Source organism: Phymastichus coffea, unplaced genomic scaffold (genome assembly GCF_024137745.1).
Source record: "Phymastichus coffea isolate CEN01 unplaced genomic scaffold, Cenicafe_Pcof_1.1 PCOF00026, whole genome shotgun sequence".
NCBI classification, from domain to species: Eukaryota; Metazoa; Arthropoda; class Insecta; order Hymenoptera; family Eulophidae; genus Phymastichus; species Phymastichus coffea.
Genome location: NW_026706837.1, coordinates 3,614,650 through 3,641,424, shown reverse-complemented (window position 1 = coordinate 3,641,424; position 26,775 = coordinate 3,614,650). Strand labels below are relative to the sequence as shown.

The 26,775-nt window shown below is 36.1% G+C and overlaps 1 protein-coding gene across 9 annotated transcripts in view; it reads right to left on the bottom strand.

Moving 5' to 3' along the window:
• LOC131675571 (general vesicular transport factor p115) overlaps positions 1–26,775 on the bottom strand; it is a 553,225-nt gene that overhangs the window by 471,786 nt on the left and 54,664 nt on the right. For 8 of the 9 annotated variants that reach the window (XM_058954591.1, XM_058954593.1, XM_058954589.1 and 5 more), the window contains 4 exons: positions 19,754–20,010; positions 19,486–19,687; positions 19,223–19,374; positions 18,965–19,155 (listed from right to left, as the gene is read on the bottom strand). In XM_058954591.1, coding sequence (XP_058810574.1) covers positions 18,965–19,155; positions 19,223–19,374; positions 19,486–19,687; positions 19,754–20,010 — 802 coding nt within the window. The remainder of the gene's footprint in view (positions 1–18,964; positions 19,156–19,222; positions 19,375–19,485; positions 19,688–19,753; positions 20,011–26,775) is intronic. The other variant, XM_058954597.1, reaches the window with a different exon arrangement.

Below are 26,775 nucleotides of genomic sequence, written 5' to 3'. Positions count from 1 at the left end.
ATTTCTATTCATTGCTTATTAATTTACAAGTTGTAACGGGGGGATAATCTACAAAATGAGAAATTTATTTAAAAGAAAACTCCCACGATGCAGAGCAAACCGCCGCTCCGTTAACACGTATGTTAATACGTGTATTAGCCTTAACGTCAGCTGACTTAACTTAGTTGTCTTCGATCAAGTGAAGTTGAACTCACCTTAAGTCACGTGCCTTGTGACACTCGATGAGTTTTAAGTGTAAGCGACTTTACTCCTAATCCACTTAATCCCCTAGCTGTAATCGGATTAAAACCTAAGCCTTTTTCAATTGCTTAAACTACTAGGAAAATTATATGACGAAATCGGCGAATAAGTTTAACAGATTTTATTAATAAAAAATCTCTACAGTCTTTGTCGGGCCGAAAGACTGACGCACGCGAATAGGATTTACAATTAAATAATTTTCGGTGAAAAAGAGAGAGAGAGAAGATTCGAATATTGGCGCGATCTAACGCTCGGCGCGAATACAAAAATATTAACGCTAACACGGTTGGACAAAATACCAAATGTATTTTGTCACTTGATAATTAAGGGAGGTGCACCTACCCTGCGGTGCAATTACGGTGATCAGCCGTAATTGTTGAAGCAAATTAAAGGTGCTCCTCAGATCAGAATCAGCTATGCTGCCTCGATCGCGAATCTGCTGTTTAATAGCTGTTGTTTTAGGTGCTGTTTCTGTGATGCTGCTACTGTCGTTACTTCCTCGCTCACCCTTTCACACGTATCCAAAATCCAGCTAAACTTTTTATTGGCAAATAGGTGAAACACTGTGCTAAACTATTTTGGTGGTACTACTCAAGTAACAGCTGAGGCTTAACTGCTAATTCAAAAGATCGCGCCCCCCTCTCTCTCTCAATACTTAGAACTAACGCGCGAAAATCAGAATCGCGAACGGTTCGATTAATTGAATTGACTACCGTTGCAAAGTATGGGAATTGTAATATTAAGTTTTTATTTATATTAAAAGTAGAAGCTGAGTAACGTAATATTTGAGTAGAAGGGAAAAAGAGACGCGATTACAATTTTATTTGTTTATATGCAAAACGTTCAGTCAAACCAGTAACGTAAATTTCTCTGATTGCAAATAAATAATTTTTTCAAATATGTTAACATTAGATATGGTTATTAACAGGCTAATATTGTAAAAAGGTGGACGAAGTTTCGATATGATCTGGCCAATTCTAACGCAAGATTACAGTTTCTTATTAGTTGCCCTCAGAATGACGTAACGCCTTCACACATAAGTAACATGTTTAGAAGGATGCATTCATATGTGACGAGCGAATCGATCGTTGGATTCGATCGCCCTGTTCGCCTCTCTCTCTCTTCCGCGTGCCTTCCCCTGAGCCGCTGCCACATCGGTCTTGGTTGAGTAAAACCGAGTATCGACGCACGATGTGGCTTTGTTACAGGTCTGATTCCTGATCGGCGGAGATGCCTGGCGTTGGAGGGATAGGCGTGAGCGGGGAGCAGAGGAGGAGAGAGAGAAATAGTGTCGCCGGCATGAGCCGCACATGTGTGCGTAGCCGGCGGCGCTCGGCCGTTTTAAGTACCTATAGGGAGGGGCGCGTAAGAAAGCGCGGAAGCCGCGAGATCGCGGGCAGTAGGGTTTCGACCAGTGACTAATTGCTAGCTATTCGAGCCTTGTGACTAGCCTCAGTGAGTATTCGAGTAGCTGATTGCCATCGAACGAGCCTCAGTGAGTGTTCGAGTGGTTGATTGCCATTGAACGACCATCAGTAAGAAGGAAGACCGGCTGCATCCAGAGTCCCGCCTTTCGAAGATAACATCGTTTGCTCAGGGGACGCGGACTTCCGCAGCAGCGCTCCCTCTCAAGGTCAGGTACCCTTTTCCTTTCTCGGTGCGCACCTCGATTTCTCTCTCTCCTAGCATCGTATAGGCCGGACGCGGACGAGCGGTTGCATGCGTGAATTCGCATCGCCCTCGCGGAATTTGTGAGATACGTTGTAAGGTGACGTTCTGTTTCCTGTGCGTTAATTCGCACGGAACGAACTTAGCCCGGACTCGGCCGACGCACACGTCAACGCCGAATGTATATTATTGTAGCAATAAAGAGTAAAGTAGTTGACTTGATGAGTTTATTCTGTGTAAACCTGTCTCTCTTGTAATTGATTAAATTGCGATTATCGATATTACCGGACGACATAGCCCTCGTTAAATTTTCGCGACGAAGCGAATGCGCCTTCCGAGCCTTTCCCCTTAAATAATTTGTGACGCAACGTTGTTCGGGCTTAAATTATTAACGTACGTGTTACACATATCACAGTAATTCCGGTTTTAAACATCATGAAAATTTCATTCGTTCACACTCGAATAGTGTACTTAGGCTAGAAATCACAGACTTGTTCATACATATTAATTTTCTTAGAAAACGTCTCAATGCATTGGCTTCTCTTTTCAAAGAATTTCACAGGTATTCATACATGCTAATTAAATTTCGAAAATACATAGAAAGCAAAAGTACAAAAATATTTAATAATACAAAAAAGAGGTTAGATAATAAATTAAATTAATGAATTAATAAACAAAATTTAGTTGTATATCCTCAAAACAATGAAAAATGGGTAATCAATTTGTCAGAAGTTAGCCTTCCACAAGAAGTCACAAATATTGTTTCTTTAGATGAGAAACATTATTTGAAAAATAGATTATCGGAAAAAGACATTATAAACAGTATAAAAAATTTCGAATATGCAGTTAGTAAATTCAGTAAAAGAAATAATAATTCTGATTTGAAAATAGATGAAAACGTAGACATAGAACCAAAAAACATTCCAAAAATGAGAAACATTTTAATTAAAAACATTGAATTCGCTTGTAGACAAACAAATCATATTAGTACATACGAGAAAAAAATTACTAAAGATTACAAATTAACTCAAGAATTTTTAAAAAATAATAAGAATTTATTTTTCACACGATCAGATAAGGGTAATGTTTCGGTATGTTTGAATAAGGATGATTACATGAGAAATATGGAATTATTGTCGGCTGATAAAGATACATATAAAATAGTTGAAAAAAATCCGTTAAAAAATCTTCAATCAAAGGTTTATCAGATATTATCACAATTAAATGAGGAAGAATTCTTGGATCAGAGATATAATAGAATCAATCTCACACAAACTAATACATCTTTAGCGAGAGCGTATGGATTACCTAAAATGCATAAAAGTGGTTGCCCACTTAGACCAGTTATTTCACTAATAAATAGCCCTACTTATTTTCTTTCAAAAGTATTAGATAAAAATCTGAGAAAATGTATTGAACCACCCAAATCATATATTAAAAATAGTTTTTCATTGATAGATAAGTTTAAAAAAATATATATTCCGGATGATTATAATTTACTTTCGCTCGATGTAAGTTCTCTTTTTACGAACATTCCCTGTGATTTGGTTATCAAAAGTTTAGACAAACGTTACAATAGAATAAAATCACACTCAAAAATTCCATTCAATACAATAATTGATATTACCAAATTCATATTTAATAATACTTATTTTTGTTTTAATAATAAAATATATAAACAGATGTTTGGTTCTCCAATGGGATCCCCAATATCGCCATTATTTGCAGATTTAGTCATGGATGACTTAGAAAATTATTGTTTGGATCAACTTAAAAAGGATTTTGACTGTGTTCCAATTTTTTATTACCGTTATGTTGACGATACAATTTTGTGTATAAAAAAAGAACACGTACAATCAGTATTAGACATTTTTAACAGCTATAACAGACATTTGAAATTCACATATGAAATAGAACAAAACAACAGTATAAATTTTCTTGATGTGACTATCTACCGAAATCACAATTCTATTTATACTAATTGGTATCAGAAACCACTTTCGGCAGGCAGACTATTGAATTACAATTCTAATCACACTATTCAACAGAAGAAAAATATTATTTCTAATTTAGTTGATAGAGCAGTACGTTTATCAGATCCGACCTTTCATGATGCTAATATTGAACAAATAAAAAAAACATTATTACAAAATAATTATCCGATTAAATTCATAAACTCAAATATCAATCGTAGACTAAGACAACATAGATACAAACAAATCAAAGGTATTATTGAATCAGTTCACAATAATAAACAATATAATCAAGACACTATACTACCACTGCCGTTATGTGAGAATTTTTATTATAATTGTAATTCTATCTTTAAGAAATTTAAAATCACATGTGTTCCTATTTTAAGCAAAAAACTCAATAACATAATTAAACTAGGCAAGGACAAATTGTCAAAGTGGGATGAAACTGGAGTCGTTTACAAATTCAATTGTAAATCATGCCCTGCGAATTATGTAGGGGAAACAAAACGTAGTTTAAAAAAGAGAATTAAAGAATACAAAGATTCAATAGGAAAAAATAAGTTACCAGTATCTTCTCACATAGAGAATTTTCCTAACCATGAATTTGATTGGGAAAACACAGTTATTTTGGATAGAGAATCAAATTACAAAAAAAGAATTACATCTGAGATGATTAATATTAATATTAGTGATAACACGATTAACAGGAAAGAAGATGTGAAGCTTCTCAATAAACAATACTGTCGGATTGTAAATGTTGTAAAAGAGATGCGCTCTTGTCATTGAATTTTATTTGTGTGATTCGAATTGTTCGGGCATCTCCGTTTCGTGCTTGACTCTGATTGGTTGTTTAATTGCTTACTATATTGACATTTCTAGTATATAGACAGTTTTACCACTTTGAAATTCACAGTTCATTTTATATCTCTGACTTTTCGGTTTGTTTCTGAATAGTAAAAATATTTTATTAATTAACATTACTATGACTTAGGTTTTCTATAGTTGTGAGTACGAATGATTTTATTATTATTGTTAGATGTGTACTGTAGTGTTATGATCATGTCGATTTGTTTATAAAAAAGTTTTTAATTGTTCATAATTTTTTTTAATAAAGTTTTCCTGAAGAGGCCATGAATTTATGGCGAAACGTTGAAATTTTCAAGAGTGTTGTTTTAATTACATGAGGGATTTTCCTTAACCATTGTTTATATATGAGATTACAAATAAATAGTAGTTTTGTGATTTCCTACAGAGATATTTGTATGTAAATAATGCTAATCCGCATCTTTCATTATTTATGATGATCCAGTATTTTGTATTGCGCATGATCGCCCTTCTTTCACCAATAAAACAATTCCCGAAGATTCTATTGGTTCACGAGTTTATTTTAGTTTTAACGGTTAGTTAGGTTTCAAGAAAGGAATAGGAATAAAAAAAATAGAAGAAATACATCTAGCTATTACGCCATGAAATTTATCGTAAAAAAAACGTAATTTAAAAAATGTACCATATTCAGTTAAAGACGCTGAATAACTGCTATTTGATTATTTAAAAAAATTTTTTAAAGTAAATCCAACCAGTATTGTAACTCAAAAATATTCAGGTAAGTTTGTCTCATTATATAGCATATGTGTGAATTTTTTCAATCTAAAAATTTATTGTTATAAAAAAAATAATTTTGAAAAAAGACAATTTTTTAGCCTGTACACGCATAGTGACGGTCTAGGGAAATCGATTTTACGTGAATACTATTTTGTCGCGTTGGCGGTATAAGGTAATGACGTAATACTTGCAAAACCATGTAATATTTCGACGGAAATGCGTGGTATGGGATTGATGCAAATTGTGAGTTTTTTTTAAGGAATCTCTAGTTTCAGGTTACGAGCAATAAACTTTGTTAAGAATCATTCTTTGTTTTTCATCCGAATCGCCGGAAAGTTGTACAGTGAAATGAATAATATGAGGACGCAGAAAACGGCATGGTAGGCAAATTAATTTTTAAAAACTTTGAGAGGTAAGTTGAGCCTTGTCGCTCAATAGATTTTGGTTTTTCAGATAAATATTCAATAATAGTCATTAAATTTCGTTTTGGATTTACGATTGATCAGGTTTTTCACACAATTTCTGATGCAATATGATTAAACGAAAAAGATGTGATAGATGCCTTAAAAATGATAGCGTACCATGGTAACGAAATGTAGATACGGGTAAAAGTTCAAACATCCATTTTCTAAAATTAAGAACAAAAAAGTTGGTTTTCCAAGTGCATGACTTTGATAACACATAATATTGACGTACAAGGAGTACAACGGGTAAAAACACCATTTCTTCGTTATATCTCCCGTAATTCGAAAATTTGAAGGAAACGAAGCGCAAGATTGTGTAGATGAAGAACTGACTCATCAATCAAATAATGAATGAAGTTATGCACCGGATGTCTTAAACAAAAGTGACGGCAGTAACTGTATTTGTATCTTCACTCTATGAACAAGAGTGACGAGATATAAACTAAATCATTGTGACTTGATTGCAGCCAATGCTTGCTTATCTTCGAATGGTAAAACAGTTGTGGAGGTTTGTTGGTATATGTGGTTGGCAGGCTAGATTCATCGAACACGAGAGTGATCATAATGACTACTTACGAAGTTAACGCGCAAAAATCAACGATGTGAGTAGGACAGCGAGCAACAAGAAGCTTTTGCTCGATTAAACTAGGCATTGACAACCGCACAAGTGTTTGGAAGCCCAGACTTTATAAGACCACTTTACATACACTGGAATACGTTGATGCATGCGTACGGTGCTTGTCTGGTACATGTAGATGAAGGGCATGAGCAATTTGATTATTATGCGAGATCAATGCTAAATAAACACGAGGGGAAATTTAATGTTAGAGCTAGAGTGCGCGGGAATGATTTTCGCAGTACAGGAATTTCGTCCATATGTAAAGAACACGCATTTTATAGTCGTCACTGATTCTACAACCTTGTCGTGTTTGATATCAAAAACAGAGCCAACAGATCACTTGGAATATTGATTGGTCGAAATACAGCAGTGGCATTTTGAGATCAGGTATAGGAAGGATAGCACTTAGTGTTAACCTTGTGTGTCACGGATTTTGAACAAACTTTGTATACACCTTATTTAGTCAAAAATATTGAACATATTTCTCTCAGGTACTCTGAATACGACCATGTCAATCGCTAACAGCGAATAACTGAATGTTTCATACTATATTTTAGTGTTTTTTTGTAGTTTTTTGCTACTAGCGTTTGACAGGGTATGGTTTTATGATAAATCTAAAGTTTTTGAAAATAACCTGTAAACCTGTTGAAATCCAGGTGGATTCTATGTAAAATCCAGGTAGGTTCTATCTGTTGAAAAATTCCAGCTAGAAATTTAGACTGAATTTCCACATAGACATTCAGCTTGTGGACATCCATGTGGATTGATGTAGATTCTATATGGATTTCCAGGATGGATATTCAACTGGATCCAGATGAATTCATCGGCAGATATAGATAGATTTTATAGGTCGGGATATCCAGGTCGATTCTATGTAAATGTAGGTTTTTCTTTAATATAGATAAATTCTATATGTATTCCTAGTGGATTTTTTGATATTTCAAGGTGGATTTTTTGGCGAACCCAGGTGAATTTTTTTATATTTCCTGGTGGATTTCTCGGCAAATGCAAGTAGATTCTATGCAAAATTCACCTGGATTTTCCTAAAAATGCACGTGGATTTTCTTGACAATTTCAAATAAATTTTGTGAAAAATTCAGGTAGATTTCTCGGCGAATCCAAGTTTATTTCAACTTTATTCAATATTTCCTTCAATGAAAAAATATTTTATGGATAATCAATTTGGTTTTTGAATCAAATTACATGTTTTATTTATATACAACTTACAATGTATTTTAATGAAGCAAATTCTAATATGAATATTGTGACGGTAAACGTCAAATTAGCGCTGATAATCTAACTTAATTGCTGCCTGGGAGGGCAGCACCTACCGAGGGACGAAAAAGGTAACGATGGAATTCGGCACGCGAGCAGACGGAACGCGCGCGCTTGAAATCGAACGAGTGAAGCACTGACCATCATTGTGTTCGCCCGTTTTTTCTTTCCGCAATCGCCGATCTTCGTGCCGTCAACGCCAACGCGATAAGCGAAGAACATACAGATCAGTGCCAGCTAGCTGTGACCGCCGTTGCCAAGGCGCCACACGTCTGCAGAAGGGAGAGACCCGAGCCGACGAAGAAGAGTGTGTGAGGTTTCGCCATCGAGGGCGAAACCGTGTGCGCGCGAATTCGCGACCGGCGAAAATAGACAAAACAGTTCCGCGCAGTGCGACTACTTTTTGTCCGCTCCGTACGCCTGCAATAATAAGGTAAGCTGGCCAGCTTAATCTCGCGATCGCGATTGCATGTTTAATAATTAATTTCCGACATTCGAAGCGTGCATGTAGCGGCTCTAATAACAAAGAGCAGCGAGCGTCCCGACAATACGTGTTGTCGATGAGCGAGCGTCGATATAAACAAACGCGCGGGCCGACCTTATGTAGTATTTGAGTAATAATAAAAGGTTCAGTTCGTGTTACTAACAAGTGTTTTTCGACTCACTTACTCCTTATAGCTTCCACTCATTTTATTATAGGTTAATTAGAATTACTGGTTGGCTGACGCTTGTCTCCGCATGCTCTCCGGACTACATTTTGAGCATAGATTATTACGTTCGCCCTTTCAACAAAGTCGCGCGAATAAAAATATAATTAAACGGTGATACCCCGTTACAATAAGTACATGTTTATTTGGTAAAAAAATTGCAAGTCATTATCGAGCCAAACCCTCATTATAAATCATTAAAATCATTTAAATTTTTAAATTATTATTTCTAATATATATTAGGAACTGATTAAATTATTTATTAAATTAAAAATTAAATTTAATGCCAACACTAGTATTCGTGTAAACCCATAATTTATCTATATTTTTAGTTTCTGTTACAATGTTCAAATTTGTTTCAGTGACTTGTTTCATATAGTGTAAATCATTACTCAGTAGATACTTGTAACAGAATTGACACGCCGCTACCTATTTTTAAAAAGGGAAGGGCAAGAGAAGCACTTTAGCTCTAATAGCAATTGGATCAAGAAGGCGAGAAAATAAACTACCATTCGATTATTCAAATTGACACACCTTATTATTAGATTGAACACAAATATAAAATTACGCACGCTAATCGAACAACAAACGCGATTTAATCTAACATGGAAAGCCTCACGAAGTAGCCTGCGAGTGAACGCCTGCGAACAACAAATTACGCAATACACATAATAACGGCGAAGAGTTGAACAAAGGTAGCTGGCAAGTGATCGCCGAGCTACCTATAAGTTCGCGCGGCTACAGATTACTACGACAGAGAAAGAACGACGGGGAGGGAGAGAGAGATGACCTGACCGTTTTTTCTTGACGATCCCCGAAAGACGGAGGTTACAGCGGCGAGATGAGTCTGCCGCTGGACTTCTCGCAATCGCTGTTGCTGCAGGAGTAGAGAGGGTGGAGAGTGAAGAGTGGAGTGCTGCATACGATTGTTAGAGATAGTTTCTCACTAACGCTTGAATATACGTCGTGTGAGCGCTGAGATCGCACTCTTGCTCGTGTATTTTTTTCTACTTCAGGTATATAGTCCATGCATGATATCGCATGGTCGGTATGATCTGTTCCTATATTAGTGAGACGTCTCCTATACATACAGAGTTGTACTTGTGCTCATCTTAATAAAGAGGCACTCGTGTTCTGTCCATTCCTTTATTTTCTTTTCGAAGACTTTCGAAAAAAAAATCACAGTACCCAGCACGCGGCCAGTGACACTTTTCTCTGGCTATCCCTACTTAGTCTACTTATTAAGTGATGTACGACGATATCGTTAATTGGTCGCGTGTCACATGCTTGTCTCGATCTGAAGCGAACGGCCTTACTCTGTTTTCTCTCAGTCTTTTGACAGACAACCATCAGCTAGCACGGAACGTATATGAAATAACTTAACTAAATCTAAGTATTATTCCTTTATCTATATTATCTAAAATCTTATCTTTTAATTGGATAGCAACCGAAAGTAACCCAAAGGTAAAACGCTCGCGGTTTATCTACTGTAACTTAAATCGTCAAAATATATTAGAAGAAAACAGAACTCTTTTCCTCTTCTTCACTAAGGAAACATTAACCCAAATGATGTCGATCGCTACTCCCACCAAAGCAAATAAAATTACGAGTTACCTTTAGGACCTGTTTTGTTTCGGTAACGAATCCAAGTATCGGTGCTTTAACGCCCGAAATTTTTCTACCATCGGTGATCACGTATTAATCCAAGAGAGTCGATGGTCAGCAACCTCCATCACCCCAGATCCGGCAACCTCGGAGGGATCAGCGTTTGACGGCCCTGTGGATACGGGCGCGTTTTCCACCTGTGATGCGATCTCAACGTGCTACAAACAACACCCTCTCAGCGAAAAAGGGGCAATTCCTACTCACTTCATCTATTCGTCCAGGTACGCTTCCTAGAAGAAGAGGCTGAGCTCGCCGACTGAGAGGACAGAGTAGCTTGGACTTGTAAAAGGGCTGGCATTGTAGACGATATTGGTTCCAAATTCTGTGCAGTCAGTCTTACCCTCGCCATCTTCCTCCAGTCCTCCACCACCACCCTCTCAACAGCCAATTCCGTCACCCAAGACAACAACAGAGCCTGCCCTGAGAATGGCCTCTCGAAGTTACACGTGAATAGATTGAAACGCATAGTGTGTTTCCTTCTATTTACTTTTTGACAGGCCTCGACCTCCTTCTTCTTTTCATCCTCCACGTAGTTTACCGGAGGATATCGCGCGGGCTCATCCTCCGAGTAGCTCAAGCTCAAGGTCACCTGCAGAATATCGTTGATAGCAAGCTGTAGCGAATAACGGACGCCTCCCCGCCCTATCATCGGTCGAAGCTTGCGACCCTGATTTGCCACCCTCCTGGAAGGAGATTCTGCCACGGCGAATTCAGGGCTCGGAAATGTATCACTAGAGCCACTCACTTCCTTCAGTGGGAAGATAATCCCTCTTGCTGCTGTTATAATCCGCGATCTATCCATCGCCTCGCGGATACACAGTGACGTGAGATGGAAATTTGCGCATCGGCACATAGCCTCGTCTCACGTATGTGTAGATGCTACTAAACGTATAGTGGATCTCACGCTCCTATTTCTCGTCAACGGCCATACTCCTCGCCTGTCAACCAAAAAGGGTATCGCCTGCGAAGGCAGAGATGGTGGCAAAGGACGATCCTTCGCGTGCTTGCACACGGAATCAAGGACGAATACTTGGATCAACTGCGAGGTGCAAGAGGTGACCATAAGCTTCCGAAGCCGCCCGCCCAGCGTTTAACATTGAAGCGGCGAGGCTCATCACCTGGTCAACCACCATAACCTCAGCAGTCTTCTGGGAATGCAACAATTCTGTAAAAACACCCAAAGGGTCTTCCACCGAAGCAATCTCGGTAATACGGCTCGACTCTCTGGTCTGCTCAGCCATCATCACCTGGCGTCGTTGTACCTTTAGAATCTTTAATAGAAAAACAAAACACATTTATTTGACACCTATACTACTTAGTGGATTACGTATTTACCTTCCGCGGCGATTCGTACCGCTTAATGTCGGAAACATGAATCCTTGTTACGATGCTTGCTATTTGTGGCTATTTCGTAAATCTCGGATAAAATCGCTGCAATATTTTTGTATGGTCCGTCGTATTTCGGATCGAGTTTCGCATTTTTACCAGCGGCTGCGTTCAAAATCATATGCACCCTGCGCGAAACCAAATCGCCTACCTGGAAAAGCGCTTGATGCCTACCTTTGTCGTAGTATTACTTTTGCTTTTCCAGTACCTCGTTGATATGTCTACCTACTAAGTCGTGTAATGCATTCAAACGCAGTAATCTATCTTCACATACTTTGGTATCTAGCTTAACAATTGGAGCTTTTACTTCAATCTCGCGTCTCAAACTCTTACTGGACATGGATTCCCACCAAAATTTAAAAACGCTGTCGATACATTTGTAGATGTCTGAGTCTTAGTGTTTATAGCATGACAAAATAAATGCTAATACCTGTCCCAGCTCCTGTGATCGGCAACTACACACATTGCTATCATCATTTTAAAAGTAAGATTATCACGCTCTACCGGATCGCTTTGCTAGTGATACGCAATGCAAAGCAAGTGTTCAATACCGTATGCTTGCAACCTGTCCTGAAACACTTTGCTGTTATACGCCTTCACGTTATCACTAACAATATATTCCGGAGTTTTCCACCTGAAGAGAATTAGCTCCTTGAGTGCGATTCAGCACCGACCGTAGCGGTTTCAATTCAACCTACTCATTAAATAGATCCTAAATTACTACCATAGATTTTAATCTGTTTTTGCTACGGGGCAGCTCCACCACATCAATCGCTACCTCTACCCATGGCCTCTCTACTATTCGTTTACCCATTAAACCTTGTGGCGCTTGGTGAACTGCCTTATATTTTTAGTATTGAGGGCACTCATCTACGAACGTCTTCACGTCATACCACAGTCCCGGCCAGTAATACTTTTCTAAATTCACTATTCAATCGTAAGTCTTTTTCCGGCTGAAGTATTCAGAAAACGGTTCGCAATGTGCATCCTTCAAAACCCTTTCTCTAAACTCGAGCGGCACCACTATGCATCAGCACTCCTCGCGATTAGTTACCGGGTAGAGTAGGTGATCGCGCATGAACCGATACAGAACGTTATTTTCTACCCTCCAATTTTCGAATTTTTTCGACTTTTGGATTACATCTCTCACGTGTTGTAGATAACAAGCATCCTATATCTTATCAAACACGCATACTTCTAGATCTGATCTAAAAAATTGATTTCTAACCAAACTCCGACCAAACGCTTCAAAATCTTTTCTAGCCAAAGTACGACCAGCAAATCGTCAAGATATCAGAAACTCATACTCTGGACCGAAAAGTACATTTAAAGGCGCATAAAAGTAGTCAGCGCATTTACTAAACCGAACGGCATTCACTCAAAATCCCATAAACCAAGACCTGAAACCTTAAACGCCGTATACTGTTTGCTGTTTTCCGATAACGAAAACTGCCAAAACGCTGCTCGTAGATCTATTTTTGACAGCTAAATCGTTCCTCTTAACCTATTTAAAATAGCGCCTATGCTAGACATTAGATACACGTTTACTTTCGTTACCTTATTTACTGGTCTGAAGTCGAGAGAAAACCTAAATCACCGTCCTATTTACACACGATCACCGACACGTTACACCATTGGCTATTCGATAGCTTAATTATTTTCGCCTTTCATAGCCTCATAGTTTCTTCTTTTACAAACGCTAATACCGGGGATGACATTCGACGCATCGTTGTCTTTATTAGGCGCTCATCACCTACATCTATGATGTGCTCGATAACTTTCGTAACCAGGCTCCGAAACAATCCGGCGGACGAGCGCCATGATTGTCTTTCGCTGAGCCTCCTCATCGTTACTCAAACCTGCACACTGTACGTAAACATCTACCGCTTTAATATCCTTCTTTGCTAACTGATACCATAACTAATGATTACTATAACTAATGTTTATGTTCCACTTATTCCAGAAGTCCGCACCTAAAATCAAATCGTGCCTCATAGTAGACCGTCCCAATAAACCAATCAATCGTACCGCCGATTTCCATAAGCTTTAAATCGCCCCACGTTCACGGTTTCTCACCTGAGATACCCTGTACGAAAATCGTGGGCGGCCTTAGCCGATCTCTAAACCGTAAGATTCGACCCTAATACTGATACCTTCGCATCTAAATCTAGCAGCGCTGTATAGACTTGCCCGCCTGTATCGACCTTAATAAAGAACCTATTTTCTACTACTGTAACTAACGTTGTATCCGATTCATTTGCCGTTTGCTTAGGAAGTCCTGAGTTAGACTCAGACCCTCCCCTCACCGAAATGGATGGTACGTCGGTACCTACAACTGAACGTTCGCTCAACAAAATCACATCATCAACAAACTCAGTTAAACCGCACATAGCCGCGACCTTTGTCGAAGCTCGCTCCGACGGGAGCACAGCGCTTGAGCTCGTTTTCTCATATGAAAAATCTACCGCAGGTTCATCCTTATTTTTAAAAGCGACGGCCTTTTCTGAAGCCTGCCCTACCGTGGGCGAAATACTGAAACCTGCCTCATTCGCGTTCATGCGCTACGACGGCAACTCACTTTGCTCCGTTAGGCATTTCTCGGGCGAGCTTCCCGACACAAAAATCCCATCGAAATAGATCGCATCCTGCGCATCTCTATCATAAAATTTTCTGCTTATTTCGACAGCTACAAAAATCCTCTAGGCCTTTCTGTACCAAATCACGTATATTTACCAGTTTGGAACCATTACTGTTTCTACTGAGGAAATTTACGGCTACGCTACTTTGCGCTTGGTTTCTATCTAAAGTCGAACTAAGAAGCTCTCCCTCAAACACGATCTTTGATTCTACGACTTTCGTACTATCTTCCTCCGAATCCTTAAATTCTACGAAATATACACGCTTGATTTTAGCACCTTCAGTCACATACTTATTAATCACCCTATTTAAGAAAGAAGATGTAGGACCGTCAATATCTGGCTTATTCTCACATTTTTTTCTTACGTAAACCTCGATTTTCTTATCTACTGTGCTTCTTGCGCAAAGCACCTTCTCTATCTGAATGACCTGCGCGATCCATTTTAGACAGTAATCATCGATCGGTCGACTACTCCCGCAACAATGTTTCCCTGCCTTACTTGATTACACGTAGGGCAATCCCTAAAACTGAATCTAACGGTCCCGCAAACTTGACACATCGGTGTAGATTCGGTAATTTGCACTGAGCAATGATTAGCATAAAGCCCTGTTTTCAGGTATTTGTAGCAAACTACCGTGAATATACCTGAACTACTGGACATTGAGCCCTCCTATTTCCTAATGCGTTACAATTAAAACAGACCCCGTAAACGGCCTATATAAATTACTTCTCAACGCACCATCTCTTTGATCGTGCTGCTCCGGAATCAGGCTAGAGACCAACACCTGTAGCCGGGGCTGATAAAATCTGCGTGTTCTGCGGAGCAGGCGCGGTTTCTTTCCCAGGTTGTTTTCCCGCTCGCGGCTGCTGTTTACCAGCCGCAGCCACGGCAACTTCACCACTTTGGTTTTCGCCTTTTTTACCTTGTTTTTTCTTCGGCTGTTGCGCTTTCTTTTTAGGTGGATCAAACAGTAAAACTTTTTCCGCTAAGACACGGTATATGCATATACCGTGGTATATACTGGTATGTATTCCAGTATATGCAGATTCCAGTACCAACGTCGCGTCTGTGGCTGATGTCCGTTGCCACCTTTTCCAACCTGCAATACGATCCTCTAACGCCATGTCCGCCTCTTTGAAACCATTTAAGTCCGTCCATCCCGAGTCGTTTCGAGGTCAACCTTACTTTTTAAAAGGGATCCCTCATTTTTCGTCGTAGGTTTGAAGTCTACGTGAAATTATACGTTCAGATGATGGTATATTAATGGAGTCCGCATGACCCCTACCTCACTCCCAAATTCATTTCAAGGTTAGCCTTCCTTTTTTAATGGAAACTCCTATTCCTCACACCGGATTTGGTATAATATTCAAAGGTTTATTTTTGTGACTTTCGGAGGGTTAATTCAAGAGCAAAATTTTAAAAAGTTGGATAGTAGTTTTTTTAAGTTCTCTAACGAAGCAGTCGCTGTGAAAGTATCTATTTGAAATATGTTAACTTAAGTGTGATACTGTTGACCTCGAAAGTAACTTAAATAAGAAAATATCGACCTGTCCCTTCCCCTTTCCTTTTCCCACCCTCATCTTTCCATTCCCTCCATTACTTATCCCTTTCCCTACCCAACCTCTCGTATTATCTCGCTCCTCTTTTTCCCTCCCTCTCAATTCATGCGATTAGTCATATGTAGCTGTTTAACCGTATTCGATTTGAAAAATGAATAAATTGAAAATTATTGGTTTTATCTTGAAGAACTAAAGATCTTATTAAATTTATTTAATTTTAATTTCAATGCAAAAAAGTGTAGATGTAAATATCTTATAGTTATGCATTGCAAAATAATAAATTCCGAGGAATGAAAAATTTTCAAGTGATCGCAAGTAGACAATAAGGGCAGCAGTAATGACAGCAGCATCAAGTGAACAGCAGCATTAAGCGCAGCAACAGCCAATTTGTAGCGAGAAGAACCAACACAATCTTTCCAGGGAAAGAATTCGTTTTTCTTCAACAATTACGGATGATCACCGTAATTGCACCGCAGGGTAGGTGCACCTTCCTTTTTCTGCACGACAAAATACTTGCGAAAGTATTTTGTCAATCACGACCGTTTTTGTATTCACGCCGAGTGTTAGTTTTCACGGTAAAATTTTGAATTCTCTCTCTCTGTCTCTGTCTCTCTCTCTCTCTCTCTCTCTCTCTCTCTCTCTCTCTCTCTCTCTCTCTCTCTCTCTCTCTCTCGTATTATTGTTAATAATTGTAAAATCCTATTCGCGTGCGTTAGTCTTTCGGCCCGTAAAAGACTGTAGTTTTTAATCATAAACGATCTTAATTTTATTCATCACATTACGTTATTTCGTTCCCTTTTAGTTTAATGGACACGTCGCCGGTTATTTTTTAAACTGAATTCATCTAGGGGATAGTTGGAGTAAACTTTAAGTTATTCACACCTAAGATAGATTAAGTGTTACAAGTCAAGTGACTTCAGGTGAGTTTAACTCTGTTGGAAAAGGAGACATTGGAACGAAAGTATCAAACGTAAAGGAAAATACGAGGGTCGTTTGAAAAGTCCGTGCAAAGTCAGATGTCACTACTAGTGCGTATCAAGGTTATTTTCAGTTAGTGGCATATCTTGGAAGAGCACACGCCAAGTTTCAGCCAGATCGGCCAATTACTTTGCGTTTTACATTCGTTTCAATCAAAGAAATCGAGTGGTTGTAAAAAAATGGACAAAAAAGAATTTCGTGTATTGATTAAACATTACTTTTGCAAAGGCAAAACGCCTCAGGAGATTAAACAGAAGCTTAATAGACATTATGGTGATTGTGCACTTTCGATTAAAATGGTTTATAAGTGGTTTCAAAATTTTCGGAGTGGCCATATGAGCACAAAAGACGCTGAACGTTCTGGACGCCCTGTTGAGGTTACCACATCAGAAATCATTAATAAAATCCATGATATGGTGATGGCTGACAGAAGAGTGAAGATGCGTGAGATTGCTAGTACTATAGGCATCTCGAGCGATCGGGTACATAATATTTTGTACCAACATTTGGACATGAAAAAGCTATCCGCTAGATGGGTGTCATGATTGCTCACGATTGACCAAAAACGAGATCGTGTGAAGTATTGCAAGAATGGTTTGCAGCTGTTCCAGCAAAATCCGCAAGACTTTAAGAGTCGTTTCATTACTGTAGATGAAACATGGATACATCACTACACTCCTAAGACCAAAGAACAGTCTAAACAATGGGTTACCAAGGGGGAATCTGCTCCGAAAAAATCGAAGACAATTCCTTCGGCCGGGAAGGTTATGGCGACTGTCTTTTGGGATTCGGAAGGAATAATCTTCATCGGCTATCTGGAAAAGGGTTAAACCATTACAGGCGAATATTATTCATCGTTATTGGATCGTTTGAAAACCGAGTTGCTAGAGAAACGTCCACGATTGGTCCACAAAAAATTCCTCTTCCACCACGACAATGCGCCAGCTCACGCCTCAACAGTTGTGGCCGCAAAACTGATGGAGATAGGGTTCGAACTCGTTTCACATCCCCCCTATTCTCCAGACTTGGCGCCGTCGGACTACTATTTGTTCCCTAATATGAAAAAATGGCTGGCGGGGAAAAGATTTTATTCAAACGAAGAGGTGATTGCAGAAACGAATGCCTATTTTACAGAATTGGACAAATCCTATTATTTGGAAGGGATTAACAAACTAGAGCAGCGTTGGATGAAGTGTATAAGCCTAAATGGAGACTATGTTGAAAAATAAAAAAGATTTATTAAAAAAATCAAGCAGTTTTTATTTTTGCACGGACTTTTCAAATGACCCTTGTACATGTATACTCATACGTAATTAATGGAGCGGCGGTTAGCTCTGCATCGTAGGAGTTTGTTCTTTAATAAACCCATTTTGTACCAGCTAAATGTGTTCAAAAAGGAATGTATGGATGATTTTAATCACGATCTTAAAATACTAGTTTTTCATGCTAGAAAACATTCCAATAAGAAAATCTTGGTTATTTTGAATTTGTATAAGTTAGTTTAGGCTCGCCATGTATAGCCAAAATAACGTGTTTTTTGCACTTTTAGGTTAGAATATCTTAAAAGTGTGAAGCAATAGAACAATTTTAGGGACAGATTCGTGTTCAGCGCATCGAAATTCTTCAGGATATATTACTGGTATTTTTTGAAAAATTTCATATTGACCCGTGTAATTTATGTGACTTTTTATACTTAATGAAGAAACTTATAAAATTAATAATCAATCATAAGTCTAAAGCACACCTATAATGGATTTCTTGAAATGAATATAAGCAATACCTTTTGTTTAGCAAATATAATGCGTCTTAGAAATTATAGTGCCTAAAAGTTGGCTATGTGGATAGTAAACATCAATCTAATATTTTTCTATTTTTCCATTTAGAAATAATTAATATACTCGATAGAGCTTAATACCATCGACGACTGTGATATAATTAAATAATTAAATTCAAAATAACTTCAACTGAATAGAACGTTCAATAAATTCAGATTGAAATTCTTCTTATTTAATTATTTTAATTAATACCTAGAAGCAGTAACATTAAGAGTGCTATTTTTTACAATAATGATTGTGGACATATTGAAACTCTAAGTTGAGTAATCACTCCACTAAGAGGATCTATTTGTAACAATTATATATTTTAAAATAATGAATTTTTTTATATGAAGGTTTTTTGAAATTTACCTGGGCGGATTACTAGGAGCCATGACGTGATCCAATAAATCTTGATTAGATGCGTTACTTCGAATGACTTCTGCAACCGCATTGATAGTTTCAGTTAATAAATCAGCAGGTACTCCACTTATCATCAAAATGTTGCACAATGCTTGCAATAATCCACATTTTTTCATTATATTTTGACAAGTATTTACTAACTAACAATTTATCAGTTATTTATCTTTTAGTCTTAAGTTATATTAATAACATTTAAATAAAACTTACCAAAACCGGTCCATTTGGCGCCACAAGTACTCGAACTACTTGAATTATGCAATGAACGTTAGATAACTTCTGTGGACTCCATTCAAAAAAACTATCATCATTATTATTAAATGAAAATTTAAACATTGATGTTAGTTTTTGTATATAATTTCCTATTGGAATAGAAAAATTATAATCAATTCATCACTATTTACTATCATAATAATTTTATGTTGTTTATTAAGGACATTCATAGAAAATTATAGTTTTAATGAAATAATTACCTTCTTTGAAAAAATTCTGATTACTGTAATTATTTTTCAGAAGATTAATCATCAGTAATAAGCAATCCTCAACTACTATTCCACCTTCCATACCTCCTTCTTCTAAAACAACCTCGTAAATTCTATCAAATGCATTTTCAAATGCAACAATTTTCTGGATATTAGTATTTCCTTTTGTTAGCTGAATAAGAACCAAGAGAGCCTATATATCGAAAATATATTGTTATAATTTTAAAAAGGAAGAAAAATTATAAAAATCGTTACTTACATCATTTCGAATAACTTCCCTACTATCGCTAAGCATATCCATCAATTTAGAAACTCCCATTGGACTGATTAAAATAATTTCTTGCATTTTTTTAAGTTTGTTAGTTAATAAATTTCTCAATAATCTTAAAGCCGGCCATCTGACTCTAAAATCAAATTCTTCAAGAAACTTTAGGATTAGTGCAACATAACCCTCTTTTTTAATCAAAATTTCAGTAAACTGTTCTCCAATATTATGTTTTAATTCTGGTTCTTTACCTGAAAAGAAGTTCTGTCAATTTCTAAGTCTTAAATAGATTTTAGTTATTAAATATTAAAATAAAACTGTTAATTAAGGCGGATGCAAAATCTGGATAAGACAGCAACAAAGTAACTAAGCAATCCTTTGCATAATCAAAAAATAAAATATATGTGTTTTTGCTTTTGCATTTGCAATTGTTTATATAAAATTACTTAAACAAATTACTAAAAAATTTCTAATTTTGAAAAACTGAATGCAGCAATCAATTCTACGCGAAAAATCATAACAAAAATTTATGTAACATTTTTTGTTTGAGTCCAATTTTGTCAGTTCATAATGAGAATAAACAATCTTATCACGGGAATGAAAGAGATGCGAGGCAAATAATATGAAACTGATGTTGCATTCATACATAAATGATTTACATAAGACATTGCAAATTTATTTAGAATAATTCAAAAGAATTTTTAGGAAATAATGGTAAAATAGGTCAAATATCGAAATTATACTCGTCATTAGGAAAAATATTATTCAAAACATTATTTATCCAATTGTAAAAATGATTGGGCTCCAACCATTTTTTGAGTACTTGTGTAGGTACTTTCCACATGTTGATAACTGGTTGTAGGAAGGTGATGAGACAATGTATTTTCATCTAGGTCACCATCCGATTCTCCATCTAAACTTTCATATTCATCAGGAATAAATGCTATATCGATATCTTTATTTCTATCAATGTCAGAATCGTCAACTTAATCAGAGAGATCAGTAAGTCTTTGTCTCGCCATTGTTAGTTGCGTTACAATAATAGTAAGACTTACGTTTGCTACTAATTAAATTTTTTTGTAAAAAATTTACAAAAAATATATACTACGTATCATAAAATTCTAAACAGAACAGCTTATCCAAAATTTTCGGTTCAAAAATTGTTTCTGTAATTTTTGCATCCAACTACTAACCCGCCACTCAAACGTGATCTCTAATGCGAAAGTATTCGGAAAATAAAAAATATTTATCCAACTTTATTATAAAACCAAGAAACCCACACACAAGTATACATTTCATACAGAACAATAAATACTTTGAAACGTGGGAAGTTTATCATCATTTTACACTAACAAATTAGACTCAGACAAAATAATGTTACATAGGTTTTTGTCATGATTTTTCCCGTTATTGCTGCATTCAGTTTTCTAAAAATAGGAATTTTCCAGTAATTCGTTTAAATAATTTTTTATAAACAATTACAAAAATGCAATGGCAAAAGAAAAAATACGTATATTTTATTTTTCGATTATGCAAAGGATGGCCTAGTTACTTTATTGTTATCTTATCCAGATTTTGCATAGGCCTGAATAGGTTCATATTGAGATTATATCTTATTTGGTACATAAAGTTAAATCTGCAGAATTCGAACTTTTACTTGAGTTTATTATTAATTTTATAGAAGTATTACATTAAATAAGTTTCATTATTAATAACTAAATTCTCAATAAATCAATCATTCAAAAACTTTAGTTTGAAATTTTCCTGAATAGACTATTGTTAAGAATGGTATGCTAAGAAAATTTCGAACCTAAAATGCAAATCCATGTAGAAAGTGTGAATGAACAACTGAAAGATTAATGAAGCAGAAGGAACGCATACGCATATTAACAGCGGATACAGATGTCTAGATTGATAGACTCTTTGGTTCTTTTTATTCATTTAATAATTCCACCAATAATTGAGTGAGTAACAGAATAATAAGCGAATAGCTTTGTAGATAATAACAATAGTAAAAAAAATAATATAGTTAGTTTAGCTTAGAACCATTAAATTGCAAACAAGTGGAATCTTAAATTACATGTTTTTGCGATTGTCAAGGAGCAATAAAATATTTAAGAGTAAATATATTGTATTTACATATAACTTTCATTTGTTACATTACAAAAAGTCAAGAAAAATGTTTAATATACAGGATGTTCTACTTTAAATTGGATAGAAAAATAACTTCAAACTTTGAAAAGTGTTCCAAAAATGTTTCAAATAAAAGTTGTATGGTTCAGAGGGGGTTAAATCATAATAACCTCAAACTTGACCTTGAATTTGATTTTTCAGATTATTCCAAGATCAATTTTACTTTGATAAAAAGAAACCACTGTTTTTAACCCTGAATTTGGGTAGAACTCGAAATTCTAGATGACTCATTATACGTGAAGTCCAGGATATTCTACGAATCAGATATCCTCGTTCAGCCTTAGCAACATTTTTCATATTTTTGATTAATTGTGATACGTAATTATTAAATATTAGGAGTTGTTCATATGCTTTAAATGGTTTATTTAATGGTAGTCGGAGTGGCTAGGCGAAGACTAGTTCGTGTGGAGTGAATTGGTGTGCGCTGTGTGTACTTGTATTGTAATGAAATTGTGCTAATTCCAGTAGGTTATCCTAATCTATTTTCTTTGAAGCAAAATATTTTAGGTATTCGCACAGTGAATGATAGGCTTTTTCTAGTGAGCCATTCGATTGGGGTGAGAATACTGTTGTTTCAATTTTTGAGAATTTGAAGCTTTTTGCAATTACTTTCAATAATTTACTTGTGAAGTTTGCACCGCGGTCTATTAAAAAAATTTTTAGAGAGCTAACTGAGCATATAAATTTTTTGATGAATGCGTCAGTTACTGACTCAACTGTTTGATCGGAAAACGGGCTCATGACAAGAAATTTTGAAAGTTGATCTTGTATTATTAAAATGTATTTGTTTTTTTGTTTTGTTATATTTAACGATCCTACTATGTCCATTGCTATTTTATCAAATGTTTTGAATGATATATCTGTGATAATCATAAGTTGTCTGGTTCTTATTCTTTTTAGTTTTTTTCTTTGATAGCATTTACAACTTTTGATACGACTTTCTATATCTGTTTTCATATTTTCCCAGAATTATTTACACTGTAACAGGCTGCCGTTTAGTCTATAATCTCTTGAATGTACCTTTATTAAGACTAGACGACGCCTAGTTATCTATGTGCTCGAAGCACATCAACCTACCTTGTCTCGAAGTGCGCCTGCGCAGAGTCTCTTCACTATTCCGAGTTGGGTTCCCCCAACTCACCGCTTGACGGCGCTGTCGCCCTTGCTTAGTAGCGCTCGTGCGGCCGCCGCTGGAACCTAAGTTGACGATACCCGTCTACCGATATTCGCGTGATTCGTGCTACGCTACCGGCGAATTCGAATCAACTGTAAACAAATCTCGACGCGACCTCCGGACAAAGGAATGACACAATAACGACTGCTTGACTTAATAAAGATTAATATTCACTTTATTTAACCGTTTCAATTACATGGGGGTTTTGCCGAGAGACTTGCGCACGCTTGCGCGAATGACAACACACGCTAAATGAGAGAGAGAGAGAAAACCGCGATTACCGCGAACTAACCGCCCGCACGCAACAACTAATTACCTCGCGCACGCTGCGCGGGATCGCTCGCTATAACAATAATAAAAAGGGGGAAGGTGCACCTACCGCGAGAACGATGAGGATACGGTGGCCAACCGTATCCGAACAACCAACTGTTGAAGCGCTGCTTCTCTGCTCGCCGCACCGCCGCGATTACTATTGCTGTTGTTGTTGTTGCTGCTGTCGCTGCTACTGCTGTTGTTGCTGTTGTTGCTGCTGCTGCTATAGCTACTGCTGCTGCTGTTGCTGCTGCTAGCACACCCACGCACACAAGTCACGCCGTTCGCTTGAGCACCACCAAACGAAAACGCGTTAAAGGCACGGAGAAAAAGGTTAGCGACAATGCAGACCGACTGAGTGACACAGTCATACTGCCGGTCGGACCCTCCCCTCCCGGTCATTGCCCCTACGCGCTCTCTCTCTCTCTCGCGAACCGAACGCGGCTCCTCTCGTTTAGCCGCTCATTAACCTCGCGCGAGTCTAACGATTTTCGGTAATCGTTGCAACACTTAATCCGGTTCATTGTTTTATTTATTCCTGAATGTCCGCCCAGCATAAATGTATAATGTAATTTGTATGTGTCATCTCAATTGGTTTTTTCTACATATTCTATATAGTTTAGAAATATAATAATATTAATGTCTGTACTTTTGAAGATATCTTTAAGATTTTTTTTCTAATGTGTTCCCTTCAAGATTACGTATTAGTATATTTTTTTAAATATTGTATCTTGATTTTTTTCTTGATCATAAGTTCTTTAAGAGTTATGATTCTTTGTTTAATATCGTCTATTACTGAAAATATTGATTGTTTTGTGTTAATGCATAGTGTGAATAATAATTTTTTTGAGTCCAGTTGCGTGACTTCTATTTCGTTTGATCTTAAACTATTATTACCTATTATTGTTTTATTATAAATTATTATAAAATGATGATGTAGTCTTTTCTGGATTCTATAGGCATTTTTGTAAAAATAATTTTGTTGTGTTTTCCTGTAGTACGTTTGCCGTTATTGTTTTCTTCTGTTTTATTTGCTTTGATGGATGTTGCTTTTTTAATTGTTCGTTGTACAATTTTTTTAACTTTCGTGTTAACATTTGATTTTTCTGTATTTATTTGTTTTTTGATTCTTTTTTCTTTCTGAGCCCTAGTTAAAACATTTATTTCGCCTTTAGCTATTGTATTTCTTAATAGTGCGTCTGCATTAGTGTTAACATTTTCTGATTTGTACTCGTATATCATGTCATAATCATATCTCACAATTTTAGTCTCCACTTTTGTACTCTTGTGTTGTTATCAGCTGATCTGAACAACAGTAATGGTTCATGGTCGCTATCATATGTAAATTTATTTCCGTAAATATAATTTCTAAAAGTTTTAACTGCAAATACGATTCTTAATGCTTCTCTCTCATAGGTATGGTATCATTTTCTTGCTTTGGCATTTTTGAAGTAAACTCTATTGGTTTGTCTTCTTCTATTTCACCTTGAGAGAGTATGCATTCTAATGCAAAATTTGAGGCGTCTGTGGTTATTATAAATGATTTATTATTAAAGTTCTATTAAAGGTCTAGCTTTCTAAGAGAATTTAACTATAAAACGTCTATAGTAGCTCGTTAGTCCTAAACATACTCTGATATTTTTTATATTCTGAGGAGTAGAAAACCTTTCAATTGCTTCTTTTTTTTTAGAGTCTGTTTTAATGCCTTCTTTATTTATAATGTGACCTTGGAATTCGACTTCTCTTTGAAAGAATTTATATTTACTTGTTTCCGGTTTTAATCCGACTTTTTTAAGGTTTTCAGCAAGCAGTTTGAGTCTTTCGTTATGTTCTTCAACTATGTTGGAAACTATAATTATGTCATCTTATATACGTTGCGGCTGGTGTAAAAAGTCCCTATGTTTCAAACATTTTTTTGATGATTATCATTACTGTTCAGACTTTAACAAATAAAAAATGTTAAAAAACTGTTCCTTCTAAATTGTATTAGATTTTATAAAAGTTTATATTAGTAAATGTGCAGCATTCTATCAAAAAATTGGTAGAAAGACAAATGAGTTTAAAGTAGCGTCATGGAAGATAATATAGATTAAATATAATTTTCTCTTTATATCGATTCTGTATAAAAATAAGATTTTTTACCAGAAAGGGTTAGAATAGGAATTCGTATACATTTTTCCAGTTTATTTTCATTAGAAACGGGAGTTGCAATACCTATAATTTAAGTAAAAATAAAGAAACTCTCTACCTCTATTTTCTTTCAAAACATAAACATCTGCTCATAACTAAACTATTTTCCACTGCAAAAATTCATGTCAATTCTTTAGTTTTTCGTGTATTAAAAATAGGGGTTGCAACCCTCAAAAGTCAAACACATCAGAGTTTGTTTTACTTTTTATAAGGATCATTACCCACTTTTTTTACTAAAAATTATTGACTAGAAGAAAAGTTATTTGAAAAAAAATGTTTTTGGAGGTAAACTTTGAGGGTAAATATCACCCTTTAAATTTGTTTTTGGAATATTTTTATTATAATAATATCTATAAAGCAGTAAAAATTAAATAATTCGCTTTTAAATAATTGTAATAGTAAGTGTGTAATAATCCTTAATGTATGTGGGTAGTACTCTTTATAAAAAGTAAAACAAATTCTGGTGTGTTTGACTTTTGGGGGTTACAACCCCTATTTGAATATACAAAAAATCTTTATGTTTTGAAAGAAAATAGAGGTAAAGAGTTTCTTTGTTTTTAATTAAATTATAGATATTGCAACTCCCGTTTCTAATGAAAATAAACTGGAAAAATTTATACGAATTCCTATTCTAACCCTTTCTGGTAAAAAATCTTATTTTTATACAGAATCGATATAAAGAGAAAATTATATTTAATCTATATTATCTTCCATGACGCTACTTTTAACTCATTTGTCTTTCTACCAATTTTTTGATAGAGTGCTGCACATTTACTAATATAAACTGTTATAAAATCTAATACAATTTAGAAGGAACAGTTTTTTAACATTTTTTATTTGCTAAAGTCTGAACAGTAATGATAATCATCAAAAAAATGTTTGAAACATAGGGACGTTTTTCACCAGCCACAACGTATAATAGCAGCATTTTGGGAGCTTTCGATTTCGCATTTTGAATTACAAGAATCCCCGAAACTGAAATCAACCGGATTATCAAATTTTTCCGGTTTTTCTTCGAGATATCCACTTTTAAACCAAGAATATTTAAAGAAATTTAAATATCTTGGTGATGAAAATTGGTTATGAATCAATGACTGACACCTAATAATATTATTTCTCGAGTATAAATTCATATCGTAATCCATTA